This window comes from Papaver somniferum, chromosome 3 (genome assembly GCF_003573695.1).
Source record: "Papaver somniferum cultivar HN1 chromosome 3, ASM357369v1, whole genome shotgun sequence".
NCBI lineage: Eukaryota > Viridiplantae > Streptophyta > Magnoliopsida > Ranunculales > Papaveraceae > Papaver > Papaver somniferum.
Genome location: NC_039360.1, coordinates 159,931,826 through 159,954,492, shown reverse-complemented (window position 1 = coordinate 159,954,492; position 22,667 = coordinate 159,931,826). Strand labels below are relative to the sequence as shown.

General features: G+C 36.0%; 3 protein-coding genes across 3 annotated transcripts in view; 1 reads left to right on the top strand and 2 right to left on the bottom strand.

Annotated features, from left to right (window-relative positions):
- Positions 1–4,493: 4,493 nt before the first annotated feature.
- On the bottom strand, positions 4,494–7,211 carry LOC113360210. The gene is made up of 7 exons (XM_026603744.1): positions 7,108–7,211; positions 6,956–7,019; positions 6,712–6,840; positions 5,772–5,870; positions 5,676–5,679; positions 5,244–5,560; positions 4,494–4,880 (listed from the first exon to the last, which is right to left on the bottom strand). The coding sequence occupies exons 1-7, from the start codon at positions 7,209–7,211 to the stop codon at positions 4,494–4,496; spliced, it is 1,104 nt and encodes a 367-aa protein (XP_026459529.1).
- A 6,343-nt stretch (positions 7,212–13,554) lies between these two features.
- On the top strand, positions 13,555–14,271 carry LOC113360209. The gene has a single exon (XM_026603743.1). It carries the CDS (start codon positions 13,555–13,557, stop codon positions 14,269–14,271), a length of 717 nt encoding a protein of 238 aa, XP_026459528.1.
- A 2,369-nt stretch (positions 14,272–16,640) lies between these two features.
- LOC113360208 overlaps positions 16,641–22,667 on the bottom strand; it is a 30,148-nt gene continuing 24,121 nt past the window's right edge. The window contains exons 2-4 of the mRNA XM_026603742.1: positions 17,719–17,925; positions 16,939–17,382; positions 16,641–16,839 (exon numbers count right to left, since the gene is read on the bottom strand). Of these exons, the coding sequence (XP_026459527.1) occupies positions 16,645–16,839; positions 16,939–17,382; positions 17,719–17,925 (846 nt within the window). The 3' untranslated portion in view covers positions 16,641–16,644. The remainder of the gene's footprint in view (positions 16,840–16,938; positions 17,383–17,718; positions 17,926–22,667) is intronic.

Sequence of the window (22,667 nt, the reverse complement as noted above, 5' to 3'; positions counted from 1 at the left end):
TAATATTCCTAATCTGTAAATCCAAAGAAAATAAATAAATAAGAAACCAAACTAGACTATGTAAAAAAAAAAATACAAAGGAACCCAAAATTAATTTTGACATCAATATGATATTTTTTTATACCAAGTAACCAAACTAAACTATATTCAGATTTGTAAGGTAGATTGTTTTGTATATTTATGTTCGGTATATGAAGGGAGCCAATTTTTTCTCCCAGGTTGCAGCACTAGCAAATTTAAGTCATGGGTGTAATATATGTGCATCATCCTTTTTTATCTTTTTTATGATCGGTAAATTTTTTTTGATGCTGACGAATTTGAAACTCAAATTATCGGTATCATTGTCCAATAATTTGACCATCGTATTACAGTAACACCGGTTAAATATGGATCATAAGGGTGGGCTAAAGGAAGTTTGGATCATATGTTGATTCGCAATTAAGACGCATTAACGTGGACATGGAACATGGACAACGAGATGCAACAATTTCCCAGATAACTAGGTGCAAACACATTATGGAACCCACAAACACAAAACCCACATCGTAAGCGTAACTCAGACACTATTAACGGAAGACATTCATAGTAAAATTAGCTGCGAACGTCATCAATGTGCCGATACCGGTAGGAATGTATCCCTATCGACGTTCTGGGAGAAAGTTTATAAAATGTTCGTCGCTGAAACGATGAACATTCATGGACGTGTTTATTATGGATTGGCGCATTGTTTTAGTGTAATTTCGTGTAATATATCGAAATTCGTCGCTCAACTAATGGAGAATCACAAAAATAAGATCAATGGTGAAGCCAAACATGAAATGTTTCCCAGAACTCTAGCGATGTGGCCAACATCTCACCGCGGTCGTCCTTTCGACTTTCATGCTTGTTTCAACATTCTTAGGGTGCTCATCAAATACGATCCCTACATCGCTCTAGGAATATTCCAATTCCACCACCCGCCGAGAATTGACGCCTATGTAGTAGTTGTTTTAATTTAATTTATTTCTTTTATTCTCATATATGATGTGGTTGTTCAATGCAGTATGTTTTTATTTATCAAACTGATGGTGCAATGTTTAATCGAGGAAAAATTTAAATTACTTATGATATTGATGGTTTTAGATCATCGTAATAACATAAAATAAACAACAAATTAAATAACATAATACCATAGTGAAACGATTTGTCCTTCAACTTCAATCAGCCCAATCCACCAAAAAAACACTTAGGACATTCCCAGAAATGCCTTCCATATGTGTCTTCTTCATAAGAAGTCCGTAAATCCATAAAAGTCTTGCAATTAGGCTTTGAGCATCCACTGATTCTCCGTGGACAATGTTTGTATTCGTGATCTCCATATCCATAATGCTTGCACTGTAATAACTCCTTCAATTTGGCTTTGAGTTTGAAGTTTTTGCAGAGTGTTGCAATCTTTTCTTCTTCTTTCTTTTTAATCTTCATAGCATCATCTAGCATATGTGGTTCCTCTGGACAGTTGGGATCTTAACATTGAAAAAACCTGAGCTTTTCCGTTTGTGATTCAATCTCCATTCTGATGTGTGAACAACCTTCCCGCGGAAACTTTGAATACATTCAAGGGCAGTGCATAAGACTATGGTTATCCATGAAACATAATACACAAACCTCTTTGCTTCGACATATAATATTTGCTTTGTTTTGCCTTTAGAAAGCGTAATGGAAAAATCTGTTGGTTTGGTTGAGAGGCCACCCCTAGTGTTGTATTTATAAAAAAATACGGGTTGGTAATTCACACGGGCGGTTATAGTAAAATTGCGTGGTTTCACAACAAACGCCAACTCATATGGTGATTCAAACGGGCGCTCAAAGGAAAATCGCGCGGTTATACTACAAACTCCAACGGTTAAATTTCCAATGGCTCGATTTTCTTTCTCGACCTATAAATTCCAGTCTTCCCATCTCCAAAATCACATCTTCTTCTTCTTCTTGTCTAAAACTATTAATCTCTCTCACTCTCTAGAAATGTCTGTTAGAAATCGTGGTCCCAAGTTTACTGAAGAAGAGGATATAACTATATGCAAAGTATACTTTTTTCATAGGGTAATCACTGGTATGGGCTTTCAAGACACTTATTTTTGGGAGAACATTTTTTCAATGTTGTATCACTGACGGGAAACCCAGAAAACCGAGATGCTCGTCGATTGCATGCTCGTTTTCAATTTATTAGGCTTGCAGTCCAGCCATTTATTGCTATGGTAATGGAAATTGATCGAGAAAAGTCCATCGGCGTAACTGAAGATGAAGTGATCCAAACATCTCTTGATAATTTGGAGGAAGCTCAGGGCAAACCTTTTCGTTACGAAGCGTGGTCCATCTAAAGTATATTTGTACTGCACTCGAATGCCGCTCACGGTCTTTACAATGGAATAAGATGTTACTCTTGTTCGATGTTGGTTACATCATTTGATGAGACCAATGAACAATGACTATTTCTGGGAAAGAGTATCGGGACATTTTGTAGCATCGCGGACCGAAACCATAAGAAACAGTAAGAGCCTAGAACTAAGAATTGCATTCATCACTAAGGAAGTCAAAAATTAGACGTAAGTTTTGTGGATGGTTCACCGTAGCTATTCTGGATTATCCAAAGAAGAACTAGTGAGTATCTTACCTTTTTCCTCACTGATCAACTGCATCATAAATATCTGAACTTGTTGTTTATCTGTTTTACAGAAAACCATCGCTCAGACCAAATTTACTGTAGAAAGCGGAAGAGAGTTTAAGCATTTTGAATGTTATGAACTCTACAAAGAGAATGTCACTGGATTTGATGTAGTTTGATGTTTTTGTTGTGGTTTATTAAAATGTAGTTTGATGTTATTTGCAAGTTTATATTGTAATAAATTCGCTTAATCTGAAGTGGAAATCTCTATTTTAAAATATAAATATTTTCATTCATTGATGTCAATTCTTTTAGAAGATATAAACTTAGGCAATAATAAAACGTAGTAAAAAACTTCAATAAAAATCGAGTTCAAGTTTTGGCCTCCTGTTTATCTTCATTTGACGTATCTTCCATTCAACATGCTCTTTGATAGTTTCGTCTTTGTTTTTAAATTTTTTGTTGTTAACTTCAAAAATGGAGCTCTTCTTTGCCTTTTAGCGGAACATTTTCTTGGAGCAACTTAAAAAACTTGCACTTCCCTCTTACAATTTTCCATCTTTTTAAAACTCCCACATATCTTAGAAACAAAAGCTTCAAGTTTTGCATCGCAAAAAAGTGTGATCGCCTTTTCATCCATTGAGAAATACATTTTAGAAAAGAAAATTCAAGAGAAGTGAATTTTGGTGTGAGTGAATTGTTTGAAATTGATGGTAATTTATAGAGGTAAAAAGTGAATTTTGAAAAAAACTAATCGTAGGCGTTTTTGCTACAAACGCCAACATCATACGTTCAAGCGCTGCGTTGAAGCTTTGAGCTCCATCGCTTTTCCTTCCAGCGCCCGCTCTTTACCTACAAACTCCAGCGTTTGTCTGTCGATCGCGCGCTTAATTATCTAACGCCCAGTGCTTTACCATTGTGGAAAAACCAGTTTGGCCATGCACCTGACTCAACAAAAAAATGGGTTTGTTCATTCCCATAGGAATTGCCCTAACCTTTAGAAAGACATTTATAATGTAATGGAGCGTTGGGCACACTTATAACCAATTTTAACTCTTTTACATAAGCATTTTTTATCATTAGGATTCTTCTCTTCCTTTCCACAAATTGATATATTTTTCGGTATTATTTTGTTTGCTATCCCTGTCTTGAAATTCTGGATTCGCCGCTGGTTATCGTGAATATGAGTGTACTCATTTCTAAGTCGTCAAACTATTAAAATCTAGTTACGGGTAGTTTAAAGAGATTAAAAATGACTTCCAGAGAGTTTTCAAATCTATTGTTAGTCCATAGAGATTTTAGGAGAGCCTCTTAATGTCTCTTGTTATTGGTCAAAGACATACTTTTAATTCATTTAAATTCTCTGAAACTCCAAGTTATTCGATTAGAATTTCATAAGAGTCTCTACGACACTCTTATTATTATGCGAATGAGAAATGAAAGTCATATCACTATTTCATAAGAACCACTCCAACACCAATGTTAGAGATTTGGGGGGACTTTTTCAGGAAAATAGGCATGGAAGAAATTTCTCTCCAAGAGGCGATATTTTGGGAGACTTTGAAATTTGGGGAATATTTTTTTTTGAGAGTAGGACCAGCTTTTTTTTTTTGTGTAAATTAGTGTTTGGATTAGAGCTGGCAAACGGGCGGGCCGGGGCTGGCTTGTTACGGGTTACACGGGTTCGGGTTAATACGGGCCAAAACCCGCGGGTTGATATTCTTCACGGGTAGTCATTTCTTCAACCCGTGCCCGTAACGGGTAAAGCTTGCGGGTTCACGGGTTACCCGGCTTGTTAGATTAAAAATCAAATCAAATTTTAATTAAGTTAATTTAGGACAAATTACAAAGATCAAACACAAGTATTACAATAAACAAACACAAATCCTTCCAAATCCTTCCCTATAACACCTAACATACATCTAATCAGTCCATTTTCATAACTCCATATCCTGCTTTTCAAACTCAATCTTAACTCCATATCCTGCTTTTTGATCTTCCTGCTTTTTATAGGCCTGAGATGAACATCCCGGATCATAACTCCATATCCTGCTTTTTGATCTTCCTTAAAATAACCACTCACATGCAGAAGAACCATGTCTCTACTCTTAATAGTCTCCTCTATCCAGACTTGATGGCTGAGCACCATCACTGATGGCTGAGCACCATTAGCTGCGTAGATACATCTGTGTACCAACTCTCCCAACTTTATCCCTACATAATAAAAAAATCCTGAAGACTGTAAGAAACGGGCTTCAGGATTCACCCAAAAGAGATTAATAGATATACTTTCGACATACTTTCAAATTCAATTATAATATACAAGTTGATACATAAATTAGAGCACATGATACTCTTAGATTGCAAACAAATATAGCTAAGAGATGATTACCCTAACTAACAATAAATCAATGAACCAATACTTCTGAACTTGGTAGACGAAACATCTGAAAGAATCATGTGAGTAGTTCATATCAAATGGATTTAATAAACATTGTCCTCAAAAGATGAACAATGAGGATTGAGCAGCTGATAATTACTTCAGGTTAAAAGATGATCATTCAGAAGACACTCAGAAACAAAAATGCGTGAAAAAAATAACCTTATTCACAGATCTCCTTTCGGATAAGACTTTGATATGACCAACACTCTTCCGTCCAGCACCTGGTGTTAGTGCTTTAACCTCTATACCTCTATAATCATCTGGATGGGTCCACAGATGGCTATGTTTTGCAAAGAATGGTCCCAATGCTTCTGGTTCAACCTTATAAACCACCTTGTCTTGGACAATGCAAGCTGAGGGGTGTTTGTGGAGAAGGGTGAGTGCGGCATGGTTGTTGCACTGGTGCTCAATGTGGCGGGATGATGCACAGAGTTCTTTCTTGGGGTCAGAGTGTGTCGAGTTTGTGGAGCCCCTAACTTTCTCAAGTTATGAAATGATAAGTCAACTGAAGTTTTATCTGCATTAAATCATTCAACCAGACGACACCTAAAATCTTCACATCTTTAACTAGAGTAAGGATTTAAAAGGTACAGAACTGCATTATAACAAGTGATCTAAATATTAAAGAACTGACCGGGATGCTTTTTCCGAAACCACAAAGTCCCCAATTTTAAACCAAAATTTCACAAATTCCTTCACTGCATCAGTAAGATCTTCTCGTAGATCAATATTAGAAATAATCGATTGAAGAAGATAGTTACCAATTAGTTGTTTACCACGTTGTACCTGCAAAAAATATGAATACATGACTAGGCCAAATTTTCTGTCAAGTATCATTCTGCAGTTCATCTGTGTCGATTTCTAATCAGTGTTTGCTCATAATTCATAAAACCTGCAAGCATCAGCAATTCAACATTATTAAACCATGGTCTTTGTTAAGCTGAAATGTCCAAACATACGCTTCCAATAATACCCGTCTGAAATTTTTAAGAGTCATGGCCTGAAAGTGCCCTGGCATCAGTGGACGCTGCTTCTCCTTTACCACTCCATTGGATCTGGTGAAGCTGAAAATATTCAAACATCATATATGCATATGACCATTGATCAACTTTGAAAAGAAAAAACATCATTTAAGTTAATCTACTGCGTATTGTTACTTCAGTTAATTGAACAGCTCAAGATGTTGTTAATTAAACAGCTCAAAATGCTTTTAATTGAACAGCTTAAAATGCTGCTAATTGCTACTTCAGTTAATTGAACAACTCTTTAGTCGGTTTAAATGCTGTAGACGAAATAATTTTCAAGAGAAAGACGTAGTGAAAAAAGGACAAATGACGCACAAAGCACAGAACAACTGAGGCTTTCCACGGCCGAATTCACCGTAAGATTCATTAGGTGATCAGGTCTCAGTTCCTCTTGTTACAAGCAGGACTGTGTAAGTTCAATAAATATCGAAACACAACAATCTAGAGTCATAATCTACTGGTATTACCTTCAAAAACCGTGTTGAGTACTCTTGATTGTGATGTTATCTGAACGATCTCATGCATTCTTGGATGAAGTTAACTAGCACTAGAAAAACCCAGCAGAACCAACTCGACGCTCCAAATCTCTACTCTTAACCCACAGAGTCCCCAATTTTAAACCAAAATTTCACAAATTCCTTCACTGCATCAGTAAGATCTTCTCGTAGATCAATATTAGAAATAATCGATTGAAGAAGATAGTTACCAATTAGTTGTTTACCACGTTGTACCTGCAAAAAATATGAATACATGACTAGGCCAAATTTTCCATAAATGGTGAAGCAAAAGATGAAGCAATTCAGGAACATCTAACATTAACTGAATAGATAAAATAAGATTGCTTACGAGATGGGGTGTTTCTTTCTTCCCTACAACCATCTGATTTTTGTTAGCATCATCAAAGTGATTACTGTACAGAAGAACAAGTAACAAGAATTACAAACTGACACACACTAAAACATTGCTCTGCTAAAATAAAATTAGAACTTTTAATACACACATTGATAATTACAATACCTCCTGGATTCGAATTAATGACCAGATATGAAACATCTTGAAATTTCCCACAGAAGTATATTTCCTCAACACTACCAACAACCATACGTCGATCTATATTTCCTCAATTTCAAACTCAATCTTAACCACAGAGAAAACCCAACTTTTTTCCTTTTTAATTCACAACTTCTTCATCATCTTACTTAATTAACATCAGTAACACTATTATTAACACCAACGAAACCTTTCCCCTCAACTCTCGGTCTCAATCTCTCACTATCATTTCTAATTCTCCTCCAGCCGAAGAACACAGAAGAAGAGAACGAGCAGAAGAGGCAGAAGAAAAAAAGAGAATGATGTTTTAGGTTTAGCCTTTCCTTTTTATACCTTAAACGTAAGGATATGATTAGCCCTAGATAATCCGACGGTTATGATTAAATATAACTTATTATAAGCAATTTAGACGGGTTTACGGGTTGTACCCGCGGGTTCACGGGCCGGGACGGGTTAACCCGTTTACTCACAAGCCGACATTTCTCCAACCCGAACCCGGCTTGTTTTGGAACCAGCCGAGCCGGGTTCGGGTTTTCACGGGCCGGGCACGGGTTAACTCGCGGGTTTTGGCTTGTTTGCCAGCTCTAGTTTGGATCGTAGATTTTGATACTCTTTGTGTTTGGGTCCTAAATTTGTCCGTTTTTGTGTTTGAGTCGTTGATCCGTTAGTCAACTAGTTAATTGGTCAATCCGTTAAGCTAACCAATGTCCGTTGGAGTGGGTTAATATTACTCCCTTACTGAATTCTTGTGACTATCTCTTTCTACTATATTGAAAGCTAACAGCTGCTGTCAATCAAAATCTCAAATCACTTACTAGTACTCTTTGTTTTCCTTGTCCAATTGAACCTCCCTTACCAAGTAAAGAAAAATTCTTTATCAGAAGCCTTGTGCACTTTCATTTCATCTTCAGATCACTTAATTGAGCTGGTGGTGGGAAGGGTTCTGTTTTTGATATATTTTTCCTTCATCGCTGCCACCACCGTCAACTCCACTAGTAATATCTCATCATCATGGCCGCCAACATCTCAATTCGAGAAGACCCTCAAATCCAGTTTGAGAGTGATATCTAAATGAGGAAGTTCACACGTACACAAGCTTATCACTTTTGTGATAATAACATCATAAACCCAGTCTCCAATTTTCTTTCTTCATCTTTTCTCCTGATCTCCATGTTTAACCTTTAACATTCATTATGCTTTCATTCTATAATCTTTTTTGGTTATTCTACTTTATCTACTTACATTTTTTAGGTTCTGTTTCAGTTTTCAATTTCTTCTAATTCTTTTCTCAAATCTGGTTTTTTCCTTTTCGCGTATCTGATCTTTATGTTCTAATCATACTTATTACTTTTCTATTTGGTTTTAATCTAGATAATGAGTACTTAATTCTTCTTGCAGGACCTCATCCGAGCATCCATTATTGGACCTGGTTTATTCTTTTCTTTTTTCAGACGATATTGTCACAATCAAAAACAGTATGCACATCGTCTTCGGCAGTTTTGCAGACCGTCATTCTCATGATGGATTCCTACAGTATGTACCAGTATTTTGCAAGAAATCACTTATATGATTTCTCTATTTCAACTGATCTTTGCAAGCATAAAGTTGTTAACTCCGTTCTACCGATTCGACTCAATTCTCCCATCACTTTCGAGCCAAGAAGTTTTCAAAATTTGAAAACCCTTGATTAGCGGCATTACAACTATTTATTGCGCAGGAAAACTTATACTCATTCAATACAAACTTTGACCTTTATCAACTTATCATAGCGTATCTCAAGCCCTCTGAGTCAATCTTATACCCCCTATAATGCCATATATTCGCATATTCTCTTTCCAGTTATAGACTACCCAAAAATAGAAGATCTCTCTTATCTTTCTGTAACCATCTATGGCTTTTCTGCCGCTACTACCACTCTTTATAACCAAGAAAAGTGGACATTTAGTCTTCATCTTATGCTGGAAAATCTTCTGTATTATACCCAAGAAACAACAATGGATTCTTCTTCTAAAAACCTTGTTTCTTCTATCACCAACCAGCTCCAGCACGCTAACATCCGTGATATCTCTGCGATGAAAATAAGGCGTGCAGTCGGTTCAGTGAAAGCTTTGTCTGTAGCTAAAGAGGAAAGAGGCCACACCTTGATAGGAAAACTTTTTGCTGAGGACCAAATGGAAACAGATGAACTGAGGAAAGAATTGAAAAGTCTTTGGAAGCCTTACAAGTTCAAAGAAATCCGCGCTCTAGAAAGAAACATTTCCCTCTTCAAATTTCCTACTGAATATTTGTAAGTATTATTTTAACCTCTTAATTTATGATGACACAATCCCATTAAAGGACTGGAAGTTTTCTCACCAAGAATGGACAATCCAGTTCAAAAAATTACTGCTTGAACAACATTCTCCTCAAGTCATCGATGAAGCTCTGGTGGAACTAGGTCCAAAACTATGGACCAAACCTGATAATTGCAGATCTACTTATGGCAACATGATCTCATCAAGAGTTAAAATAGACTTAAGAAAACCTTTCTTCAGAGGTGGTTGGTGGAACACAAGAGCAGGAGGTGTTACATTGGTGAGATATCATTGGGAGCGTCAGCCACATAACATATGTACTCACTGTTGGACTATAGATCATAACAAAGAGGAATGTGCAAATGTAACTCATGATCTGAAAATTAGGAGATATACAAATGATCAGTATATTGCGTATCTTCATGAGCTGGATGCAACTTATGGAGTTGAAATCTGTTATGACTTTGATTTGTTAGTTCAGAAGAATTGTGAAGCTAGTAAAAACCAATTGGCAGAACAAGGAGAGGATCCAAAGGACACCAGAAGGCCAAAAAGATCAAGAAGCTCGGAAGAAGAAGAACATGACTCTATTGATGAGAATATTGAGTTTAAGAATGAGAAAAATACTGGTAGCAATCCATCTGTTGTTGAGTTTGATGGTATGGAACACGATCTGGTTGATGAAGGAGAAAACAACACAAAGGAGAATCCCTATGCTATGGATGAGGTTACTGTGGCTTCAAACTCTACGGTAATTTTTCCTCTTAATATTTTCTCTTTATTCTCTTTACTTACTCAACAAGTTTTATCTATGTATTGGCATATCATTAACTGCACACCAATTTATAGTTCTCGTTTTTTTTCAACATGAAAATTTTAAGATGGAATTGCCAAGGCTTTCTTGCAAAGATACTAGGGATCACCTTCTTTATCTTAACAATCTTCACAATCCTGATATAGTTTTCATCTGTGAGACCAAGATTAACGACAGTAGAATCATCTGAATATATAATTTCCCAGGAATGCCAAACAAGGTTTTTGTTCCCTCTGTTGGAATAGCTGGAGGTTTAATTTTGTTATGGAAAGATGATTTTTCTTTAGATGTTGTCTACCAGGATGATAAAATTATCCATACTCGTTTAACCAATGACCCTAGTAAAGGGGAATGGTACTTAACTTGTATGTATGGCACACCTTACAATCATGAAAAGGTTTCTCAATGGTCTTTCATTAAAAACCTATGTAGGTCAATTCATAAACCTTGGGTTCTTATAGGTGATTTGAATATCACTCTGTCTCCTAGTGATAGAAATTATAATGCTACTAGTATTACTTCTAGTGATGTCTTAGACCTCATCAAAGACTCATATTTATCTGACTTAGGTTTTTGTGGTAACCCCTTTACATGGATTAGTAACATACATGGTACTGGCCATAAAAAGTCTAGGTTAGATAGATTCTTGGGTAATAATGATTGGTACTTATTTTACCCAGACTCTTGTGTTAGTCACCTTCACCAGAATGGCTCTGATAATTCTCCTATTTTGTTAGACTTATCTAGACAAAATAGAGTTTCTAGTAGAGGTTGAAAAATTTTTGAGCATTGGCTCAAGCATGAAAGTTGCTCTGAACATATTAAATCTACTTGGTCTTCTATTTACTCAGGTTCTAATGCTTTTATTCTTTCCAACAAATTATTTAATACAAGGAACATTTTATCACTATGGTGTAAAAGTACTTTTGGTAACATCAATATTCGTATCACTCAACTTCAGTCTAAATTAAATGACCTACAAGCAACATATGTTAATTAATGGTTCAAATACAGAAAAGGGTGTTAACTTGGAAGGTGAAATCAGACAGCTAAATGACATCCAAGCAAGCTCCAACATGCGAAAAGCTAGGGACCATTTCTACAGTGACATGGATATGAACTCAAGATACTTCCACATCAGGATGAATCGCAGAAGAAGTCTAAATAGAATTGATTCCTTACGTGCACATGATGGCACATGGTGTAATGATAGGGACTCACTCTTGAATCTTCTCAGAAAGCACTTCCAAGAAATCATGACTACGTTCGCTCCTCCTAAAAATCATCAGTTTCTGACGTACATTCCACAAAGCATTTCTCCAGCAGATAATGAAGCACTTGTAGCAGTTCCTACTGAACATGAGATCTACCAAGCGCTCATGACAATGCAGCCATGGACTTTTCCAGGCCCGGACGGCTTTCCACCGGGTTTTTATCAAACCCAATGGTCTTTGGTGAAAGAAAATGTATGTAAAACTGTAAGGTCCTTCTTTCGTCCTGGTTTTCTTCTTCAGAAGTTGAACAACACAAGAGTGTCTCTGATTCCTAAAGTCCAGATAACAAATAAACCAGAAGATTTTCGTCCAATTGCCATATGCAATACGGTGTATAAAATTATCTCAAAAATAATTGCATTAAGGATGAAAAAACACTTAAGTGATATTATAACCCCCATGCAATCTTCTTATGTACCAGGTAGACTGATTTCGGAAAATATATGTCTGGTCTAAGAGATTGTCCAAGCTATGAAGAAAAAAGAGGGTATGAGTGGGTATCTTGCTCTTAAGATGGATATGTCTAAGGCGTTTGACATATTGGAATGGATATTCTTGTTGGATACTCTAAAACAATTTGGCTTCTCTGAAAAATTTATTCAGCTTATTTCACAATGTATCTCCACTACTAACATTGAAGTCATGTTAAATGGATCCCCTACTGCAGCTTTCAAGCCCACTCGTGGTATACGCCAAAGTGATCCATTATCACCTTACCTCTTCATCCTATCAATGGAATCGTTTTCCAGGTATTTTGGCTCATTGCAAGAAAACTGGACAACTGACAGGTTTGAAAATTTCACGTTCTGCACCAAAGATTAACCATCTGCTGTTTGCAGATGATTGTCTCTTGTTTTGTAAATCCAATGATTCTCAAGTTAAGAAATTACTCCAAGTGATTGAACAATTCTCTCTTTACTCTGGATAGTTGATCAATTTCAACAAATCAGCTGTTTATTTTAGTTCAAATCTTGATCATGAGACTTGTCAATCTATCAGTGGCAGCTTGCAAGTCATATATCTCAATATTTCAGAAGAGAAGTACCTTGGTCTGCCATTTTTTATACGAAGGAAAAAACACATTCCTTTTTCTACCCTCTGTGAAAAAATGGACCACAGATTCTCTAATTGGAAGGGAAGAAACATGTCTGAGGCAGCCAGATCGGTGATGATAAAGAATGTATCCAATGCAATACCAAATCACCACATGACAAGTTTTAAGCTTCCTGATGTCACCATAAAGAAGATGAGCTCTAAGCAACAACAATTTTGGAGAAATAAAAAATTATCTAAGGGAAACCACATCATCACTTGGAGAAGAACACAAAAACAAAAGAAGAAGGTGGATTAGGTTTTCGAGATATGCATATCTTCAACAGAGCCTTACTGGAAAAATCAGGATGAAAAATAATTTGTTCAAGTACGGTCTCCATGATGGTATAATCCTTGTAGGCAAAATACTTTCAAGATGGTGATCTCTTCAATTTAAAGAAGAAATATAAAACAACATGGTCCTGGAGAAGTATGTGTTCTGAGCTGAAGTTTGTTCAAACAAACAGCTGCTGGTGTCTGGGTAATAGGAAGAAAATTATGATTTGGAAACACATATGGATTCAAGCCTTATTAATTCCTCCTCTTCCTAAACAAGGGTGTACTTCTCATTCTCAATATACTTATGTGCATCAACTTTTTAATCAAGACAACAGCACCTGGAATTTCAACATTTTGGAAGAATTATTTGAACCCAATACTATCAGGCTCATCTCCAGTATCCAGATATATACTTCACAAGAAGAAAGATTAGTCTGGTTGCTTGAAAAGAATGGTGTTTTCTCAGTGAAATCAACATACAAGAAGATGTATGAAGAACAGGATATGTCAGATTTTGTAGGGCCAAGACTAATCAAAATTTATAAGATATTATGGAAACTGCCCCTGCTTCCCAGGATCCGACAATTCTTATGAAAAGTTGTTTCAACTCTTTTATCTACAAGAGATATTCTTAGCACGAGAATGTCTGGAACTGTACCAGTCTTCCCTTTCTGTGAAAAATACCAAGAAACTCCAGCACATGTTCTTAGAGATTGCACAAGAGCAGTTTGGTTCTCTATTGCTGGTTTCTCTTCATCTCACTTTACATCCTTCTCGGATTGGATAAAAAACTGGTTTGATGATATACATGAAAGAAAGATATCGACAGATGAAAACTGCAAAAGGACTATCATTGCGTGGTGCTTATGGAAAGATAGATGTGACAAAGTCTTTCATAATGTTAATCGTAACCCTGAAAGAACTATTTTAAAATATCACATCTTTATCAATGATTACTTAGTTCAAAGAAGAATGACTCATAACACTGCCACTGGAGTCTGTCGTAGAAATGTGCATTGGTCCCCACCTCCCATGGATGTTGTTTCTATTAATGTAGATGGTTCTTTTTTAAACTCTAACAATACTGGAGGGATTGGTCTAATAATACGAAATTTTGCAGGTGCTCAGCAAGCTGCAAGATGCATCTTTCTGATGGGAATACGAAATGCAGAGCAAGCAGAATGTACGGGGTTGTGGGAAGCGGTAAATTGGGCTAAAAACTTAAAGCTAGAGCGTGTGCATTTTGAACTGGATGCAAAGATAGTGGTGGAAGCCGTAAACAACAATGCTTCAATTGATTGGCAATTACTCAATATGATAAAAGACATTCAAGTTCTGTTTTGTAGTTTTAACTCTTAAATGTTCTTACATTCCTAAAGAGGGTATAATAAAGTTGCTGACATTCTCTCCAAATTAGCTAGAGAGAACGCTTTATCTGCTACATGGTCTAGCTCCTCTCCCGTTGAGATTAGAGCACAACTATGTGAAGATCAAACTCATGTAATAGTCTAATTTTTTCAATGCAACTTATTTTTTCGCTTCAAAGAAAAAAAGAGAAAAAAAAAGTGATCTCTAAATGACGAAAAAGATCTTATATCAGGTAACAAACACCTAATTTGTTGTAAAGAAATTCCATTAAATTTATTAAGGGTGGACGTGGATCGATGAAAGATGTCAAAAACACATCCAGATGATGTTCATGAAGTTTAGGTTAGTGATGAGTTATTCCAATTATATCTCGAGTTCAACAATGGAGTAATGGAACTCTTTTCACCTTAACAGAAGACTTTAGATGACGTTGATAAGCCTAAAGTGTTGACCAATTGACCTAGTTTGACTAACGGGTCAACGACTCAAACAATAAAATGGGCATACGTAGGACCCAAACCTAAAGACATACCAGACCCAAACAGTAATAAACTCTTTTTTTTTTCTTTCTTTCTGTTGTTTGAGATGATGATCAAGGAGCAGAAAATTTTCACAATAATCTAGCCGACCTCATCTGAATATATTGGACATCTATTCTGTTTTCTTAACATTTTTGAGTGCATCTCCGTTCCCGTGTAAAATACAAGCTGAAATAGCTTTGGCATGTGCAGGACTACACGATTTTTTGCGCAAAAAATGTCATTCCGATGAGTTTCTACTTGATGAAAGCTAAGAGGAACCAGATTCATCTACTGATCAAAGAGATCCAGAAGGTCATTTTTCTTGAAGACGCTCACCAGTGGCGAGATGGGAAAGTATGACCAAAAGAGCAAAAAAAAAAATGATCGAAAAAGTATTATCTATGTCCCTGAAATGATCACATAGATGACCACGTGATTAATGCAGTAAGAACAATTTATAGAGTACACTAATAATGTGTCCCAAATATGAACACTCAACTGGACTCATGTCGACTGATCAACAACACTATATTCGAATGTCCAATATGAGTGCATACCCGTTCCAGACAGTCTACTGGACTCAATCAATTGGTCATAACACGTTAACATGACTCAGCCAACTGGTTATAACAAGTTAACTGGACTTTGTCAAATGGTCTTAGCACAGTAACTGGACTCAATCAACTGGTCATAGAAAGTTATCTGGACTCGGCTTAACAAAACCCTTGCGAAAAGTTCATAAAATCGTTCCCAAAAAGTCTAGAGCAAGTTAACTGAACTCATCATTGGGGTAAAATAGGTCCAAAACCGTTGCCAAAAGTCGAAAAGTGTAGCTTTTGGAATTTTTGACACGTAACAGTAAGTGCCCGAAATATTTTTTTTTTTTTTTATTTGATTGGTAAAGAATTTGATGGTAAAGAGTTTCGAACTCAGGTCACTGGTATAATCACCCAATGACTTTACCACTGTACTATAATAACACCGATAATATCTATTTTTTTTAAATCCCTTCCCGACAAACAGCTCAATCTCTAAAAATCACTTAAATAAAAAATTTATGCGAGTCTATAAAATATAAACCTCATGCAACTATCTCTGTGATAGGTCAATTAGCTCTTTCAATGTAAGAAAAAATTTATCTCATTTGCGTATTTATAGTAAGCCAATAAAAACATTGTTTAATTTTTAGTAGGCAATCACTACAAGAAAAGTTGGATTAAGCGATCAGGCATTTTTGGTTGAAAAAGCCCATATTAAATCGCTCTACCCCTTAAAGCGACTTAATTTGGCTCTCGCTCTCTAGTTGCAAAAGGTGGGATTTCAACAAGTCTAGAGCAGCTAGGCAATCGCTTTAGTAATCAAACAACTATCATGCAGCGTCTTTTTTCTTAATTGCTTCATGGCTAGACCGACCTTCCTAGAGCAAGCAAAATAGTGATCGCTTTAAAGCTAGACCAACCAAAATACAGCAAGTGAAACGCTGATCACTTCATAGATAAACCAACGATAAGAGAGCAAGTAAAACGCCGATCGCTTCATAGATAGACCAACCATAATAATAGAGCAAGTGAAATATCTGAAGTTGGTTGCTTACATTTTTGAGCTACCAAACTTTTTGCCCGCTGCATCTGTTGTTCTGGTGCCGGAAGTATCTGGCCGATTACGATTTAGATAATCCCAAATTGAAATTAAAATTGATACTAACACAGATTATGAACCAAATTAAAAATTGAATCAAGTTTTATTATCACATAGATCAATTTACATCATTTCTTATAAAAAGATAACTGCAGCTCTTAACAAATAGCTTGATCCTTAAACCGACCAAAATTTTGGGTGCTCGCTAACATTTTAGTTGCCTAAGCCATGCTTTCTTGTAGTGACTCAAGTCAAATCCAACAGGACCCTGTTTCATATCACTAGGAAGCTTTTCGTACGGCATTTCAAAAAGATGTTTCGCGTAATCTGCACATTCTTTGGCTGTAAGAGGAATGCCATCACCTTTACCAATAGCTTTACGATATATTCTGAGGTCATCCTGTCCCGAACAAAATTATATTAGCATACTTGCTAACGAAATGCCTGAAGTCAGTACATATGAAATTAATGGGAATCTGGAATCCATGGTGGTACTTACTTTATTGCTCATTCTGTAGATGATTTTATTGAACCAACCTCCACATCCACTTGGCACAGCAAAAATATTGTCACTAATTTCATAGATCTTGTCCCTCTCCTCGGTGCTGGGCTTTTGGGGTATTCCTGATCTTCTGAGAATCCGTGCTGCTCTTGGATTCAAATATTTAAACTCACAACCGTCAGTTGCAATGTAGGTTCCAGCCTCGTTCCTCACTAGGGAAACAGTTGTACCAAAAATAGGACAAATATTCACATCCATGATCTCTACACCACGACGTTGCTCAAGTCTAAGCCGTCCCATTTCATGTGGTTTCAGCGGGGCTGGTAACGAGTTGAAGAAGCGAGCAGCCTCGACTTCATGCAACACACGCATGAAAACAATGTCACTCATACGCATTTTCCTCTTAAACGTGCATTTAGCAATCCCGTCTCTCTTTGCCGCCTGCCCAGTACGAAAATCATTAGAAACACAAAGAACAAAGTTCACATGAATGCCAAAGCTCCCGATAAGACAAAAACAGATCAACCAAAGAGGATATACAACTTAGACATTCACTCGGAGAAACAGTCCATGCCAGCTGCGGAAAACATAAGAGCGATGCAACATACATACGACTCATGTATAGAAGTCGAAAGAACATTCTTTCATGACTTCTAGTATCACAAAAGAAACTGGATGGCAACCTGTAATGTATATCTAGATACACATCATAAAACTATATTAACACTCAAGACCATACACAGAAGAGAGGATTTTGTTTGTAAACTTTGCACAAACCTCGTTAACATGCCCCCGATTTCCACTCTGAGTCCAAATAGGTGAACCTATAAATTCAACAACATCAACATCTTCTGGTTCAAACTTGATAAGAGACTTCCTCTGCTTGATTTTTAGAGGAGTTCCTTTCAGCTTGATTTCCTTCATTATCTTCATCTCAGGCTGTAAGTCAAGAACGACAGCCTTTGCTGCTACCCGAAGCGCTTCCTAATTCAAAATGCAAACCGTTTGGTAAAAGTAAGTATACATGATGTGGGTCATCGCACAGCAGATAAGTAGCACCTTCAAATCGCACCCTTAGATTTACAAATTGAAGGATCGCTCATTATGAGGAAACCAGATAAGTGACATGCATGTTACATTAACCAAACTATCACACATCGACATGCAAGAAAAACTAAAATACTATTCAAAAGTTTAGAATAAAGTCTCTGGAAATTCATTATTTTTGTTTAGTTTTCTGATCTTTGTCCAAATGATTTCCAAGAATCAAGGACAAGTTATATGAACTTAAACATATGGTTGATTGTTTAACTTGTAATCTTGAAATGCTCGTTTTCATTGCAATACGAATCAAACAAGTATAAAGTTCAAATCGAATACACTAGACCTTAGCAGTGTCATTGTCCTAGAAGTGGTTATGTAACTAAGACTGAGTGGCATTGTTGTCGTAACTATTGAGCTTCATGGTTCATAGTTTCTTTGTGTTTTTGTGCTTTCTCTGTGTGTTTCCGGTTTGAATTTCGACTAGTCACATAGGTCATGAAGTAATTTATACTAGTCATATAGGTCATGAAGTAATTTCTACTATTCATTATCGATAAATATGAAGATCAGTATCGATTTGAACTTCAAATTTGGTATAACGGAAAAGAAACTATGAACCACGAAGCTCCGGGAGGGTTCTGGCTTCAAACTTAGCATGATACATCATATTTATCGATAAATATGAAGCTCAGTGTCGATTCGAACTTCAAATTCGGTATAATGACATAGAAACTATGAACCACAAAGCTTCAGGAGGGTTCTGACTTCAAACTTAGCATGATGCATCATCAAAATCGATAAATATGAAGCTCAATGCCGACTCGAGCTTTAAATTTTGTATAACGACAACGAAACTATGAACCAAGAAGCTCTGTGAGGGTTCTGACTTCAAACTTAGAAGGATACATCATCAAAATAGATAAATATGAATCTCAATGTCGATTCGTACTTTAAATGTGGTATAATGGCATATAAACTATGAACCACGAAGCTTCAGAAGGGTTCTGACTTCAAACTTAGTATGATAAATTATCGAAATCATTAAATATGAAGCTCAATGTCCATTCAAACTTCAAATTCGGTATAACACACTATCATACTACTTGAACCAACTTTGTCAATTATACCACCGCCCATATTTTCAGATCTGAAAATGAAGAGTTCTGTGGTGGTGAAGACGTTTATTTATGGTGAAGAAGATAAGGTTTCATACAGATAATGAAAATCTTTGGACGATAAAGATTTGATTTAAGACTGTCATACGGATCAAGGAAAGTGTGTTTTCTTGGTGCTTTCTCTTTGTGCTTTTGTGCTTCTCTTTCTGCTTCACACATATTAGATATGCAGTCTGTCTCTACTTCTATTTCTTCGGTCTAGATTTAAAAATAGATTCCTGATTATAAATTAGACCGGTCTTTTTATCTGAAACCTACTGTTTGGTTTATACAAGTGCATCTCAATCGATCGACCTTAGTCAATTTCTCCACATAGTTATCTATCAAATAAACCGAATTTTCGTGGCTTCACTTAATTTCATTTTTATTGTTCAATCTTACCCAATGTCAATCGGCCTCACTCAGATTTTCCCAAAAATCATTAGGTTCTTTATCTATCATTTTAATTGAATGTTCATCGACCTTAATTAATTAAAGACATTATTTATCAATCTTGTCCAATATTACTGGATCTCGCTCAATTTTTCTTAGATTCCATGAGTTTATATGGTTATCGATCAAATAAACTAAATTTCCTTCGTTTTGACTTAATTTAACTTGTTATCCATCAATCTTACCCAATATCGTTGGACCTCACTCAGTTTCTCTTAGATAGATTGGTTTATCTAGTAATTCATTATTTTAACTGAATGTCCATAAGTAGTTCACCGAGGATGGGAACTACTGACAGTAAATCGGGAAAATTGACCAAGTTCCACCGATTTTTTGAAAAAAGGGAATTAATGATAATTTTAAAATTTTCAAGGTTTTGATAAAACACCTAAATCAATTTCATGTTAAATCATATGAATCAGATTTTTCCGATTCTTTCTTTTCTCTGTCCCAAATTTTTTTAATCACGAAATTAGGATACAAATAGTATTTAAGATCATACAAAATTGTGCAAATTACAAAACGAACAAGGAATTCGATTTTTCAAATTTATCTGGCCAATAGAAAGCCAAGATCTAGGTAATGATTGGAAACAAATTCGGTAATTACCTTTGGTTGTCAATTAGATAGAATTTCGAGTAATGTATTAGAAATGGACGGGAATGAACAAGTGAATTATTATCGTAGAAAATATGTAGAACATATAAATTTTTGATTGAATACTACAAATGTGTATAAATCAATTGAATGAAAATGATTAGCAAAATGAGAAAGAATGGGAAACTCACCTCGTAAAATTAATATAGAACTTCTATTGAAAAGCCACCTCGTAAAATTTCTACAAATCAAAATTAAACATCTCAATATCAAACATCAAACCCTAGATTGGTGATCGCTTCCCTTTCCCATTATTAGAATCATCCACTTTCCTTTTCTGAATTGGTGGTCGCTATACCTTGGTTGCTGAGACAGATTTTTAGCAGCCAAACATATTTTGAATTGCTGATACATGGTAGCTTGAAGTAAATAGCTACTAACCTACTATTCCACTCGCTATGTAGTATTGGAAAAATGCTGGAGCAACCCACAAATTTAATTAGTAGCTACGATTTAATGGGAGCATGTTAATAGCAACCAAAGTTTTTGGTAATTGCAAACGTGGTTGCTTAACTATTAAAGCGACCAAAATTTTGAGATCTTACTAAGATTTTGGTCGCTTAAACCAAGTTTTTCTTTAGTGAATTAAATTTTCGATTTTGCTCCATTAATTTCTTTGCTGTAGTCGATCAAATTTTGTTGTTAGCCTTAAATTAAAAAGATTCTCTAGAGATTATGCCATTAACTCCGATAATTCATTGCGCGTATAAAATAGATAGGTTCGTAGGTCGTCAATGGACATGCTCAGATTCGAGTATGGGTACTAGAAACCATGCCAATGCCGTAAATCTGTTGTTGCTGCTACTGCTTCCATTACTAGTTCCCAAGTGTTCATAATTTTCATGGTTCCATTTTGATACTGTGAAGGTGTTCGTACACAATGATATCGAAGGTTATGAAGTTTCGTTGGATATGCATTGCCAGTCTAATGATGACGATCTAGGTGTACATACGCTCCGTGTAGGTGAGGAATGGCACTGGGAATTTAAACAATCGCTGATTCGTAATACACATTTTTTGGTGTGATTTTCGTTGGTACGATAACTGGAATTATCGTCGGTATGAAAGTACAGTTACTGTTTATAAAGGCAATGGATGGTACGACAAATTCCATAAATTATGCGCAAATCGTTGCTACTATTCTGTTCGTCGAGATGCAATTTATCTGCTGCGTGCTGATAGACATGGTCAGTGGGAGAAAAGAGAAACTTGGCATTGATGCAGCAGAATGATTCAATTGATAAAATCATCTAAATGTCTCTTTTTCTTGCTTGGTTCCTATCGATGATGAAAATAATACTATAAATATTGATCTTGAAATTGAAATTTTAAATTTGAATTTGCCAGTGAATGCTACAATTGTTCAAAGTTTTGAAGGCCCAAGCCATGGGAATTTAGAAAGAAAGAAAGAACAAAAGATCCTAGGGGAATGGATTAGAAGTGGGTAAAAATCTTAAATCGGTGACTTATATGGATGGACGTAGGACCAGATTTACATCCACCTATCCTGTTGCTCACCCCAATTAGTATCCACAAAGTTGGTCAATTAACTCAAAAACTATCATTTTTTGGGTGAAAAAGACACGTAAAATTGGATACTGTTTAAATGGACGATAATGTAAAAATAACCGGATGTAAACAGTTGCACCCTACTAATTTTCAAATATTTTTTTATTATTAATTTACATTAGGATGCATCCAGTTTCATCCCGCTCTTTTTTAAATTTAAGCCAGGATGAATCCAGTTTCATTCTTCCTATTTTTTTGGTGTCCAATTCACCCAGACTAATTTTTACTCCTCCATTGGAACCATATTTTAAAAACATTATATTTGGACAAATAACCCATTTTCTGATTAATATATACACGAAATTGGTACCTTAAGTATAATACTTGCTTAAACTAATTAAACCTATATATACCTGCACCGCCGCCACTAAAACTGCCTTGTTATGCCCAAGCGATTCACGATCTTTAACATTTTCCACATTTATGTTCCTCCACCTCCTAAACTACCTTTTTCCATATTGGACATGTGGATAACTTCGAGGTGTTAAAAGCATTTTCCCGGCGAACATAGCCTTATCCAACGAGACACACTGTCACTTTACATATTTGTAGCTATTTAATGATGTTACCTAATTCTTCTTGGTAAAATAATGGTGCAATTAAGTTTTGGATTTTCCCTGGAACGTTCCTCCAATAATTTGTTAGCTGTAATCGATCATTTTTTTTTTGTTAGCCTTAAATTATAAAGATTCTTCAGTGATTATGCCATTAATTCCAATAAGCCATTATGTGTATAAATAGATAGTTAGATTGATAGGGCGTCATTAGATTCATCCAGATTCGAGTATGGGTACCAGAAAAAATGGCAATGCAGTATGTCTGTTGTTGTTGCTGTTGTTTCCATTACTA

What these genes read in the sequence shown, in the direction of transcription:
- LOC113360210 (XM_026603744.1), bottom strand. Translation starts at nt 7,211, where the DNA reads ATGGTTGTTGGTAGTGTTGAGGAAATATACTTCTGTGGGAAATTTCAA. An exon ending in GGTATTGTAATTATCAATGT is followed by an intron (nt 7,020 to 7,107) that starts GTGTATTAAAAG and finishes TCTTCTGTACAG; the next exon opens with TAATCACTTTGATGATGCTA. An exon ending in AAAGGAGATCTGTGAATAAG is followed by an intron (nt 4,881 to 5,243) that starts GTTATTTTTTTC and finishes CGTTTCTTACAG; the next exon opens with TCTTCAGGATTTTTTTATTA.
- LOC113360209 (XM_026603743.1), top strand. Translation starts at nt 13,555, where the DNA reads ATGTCTGGAACTGTACCAGTCTTCCCTTTCTGTGAAAAATACCAAGAA.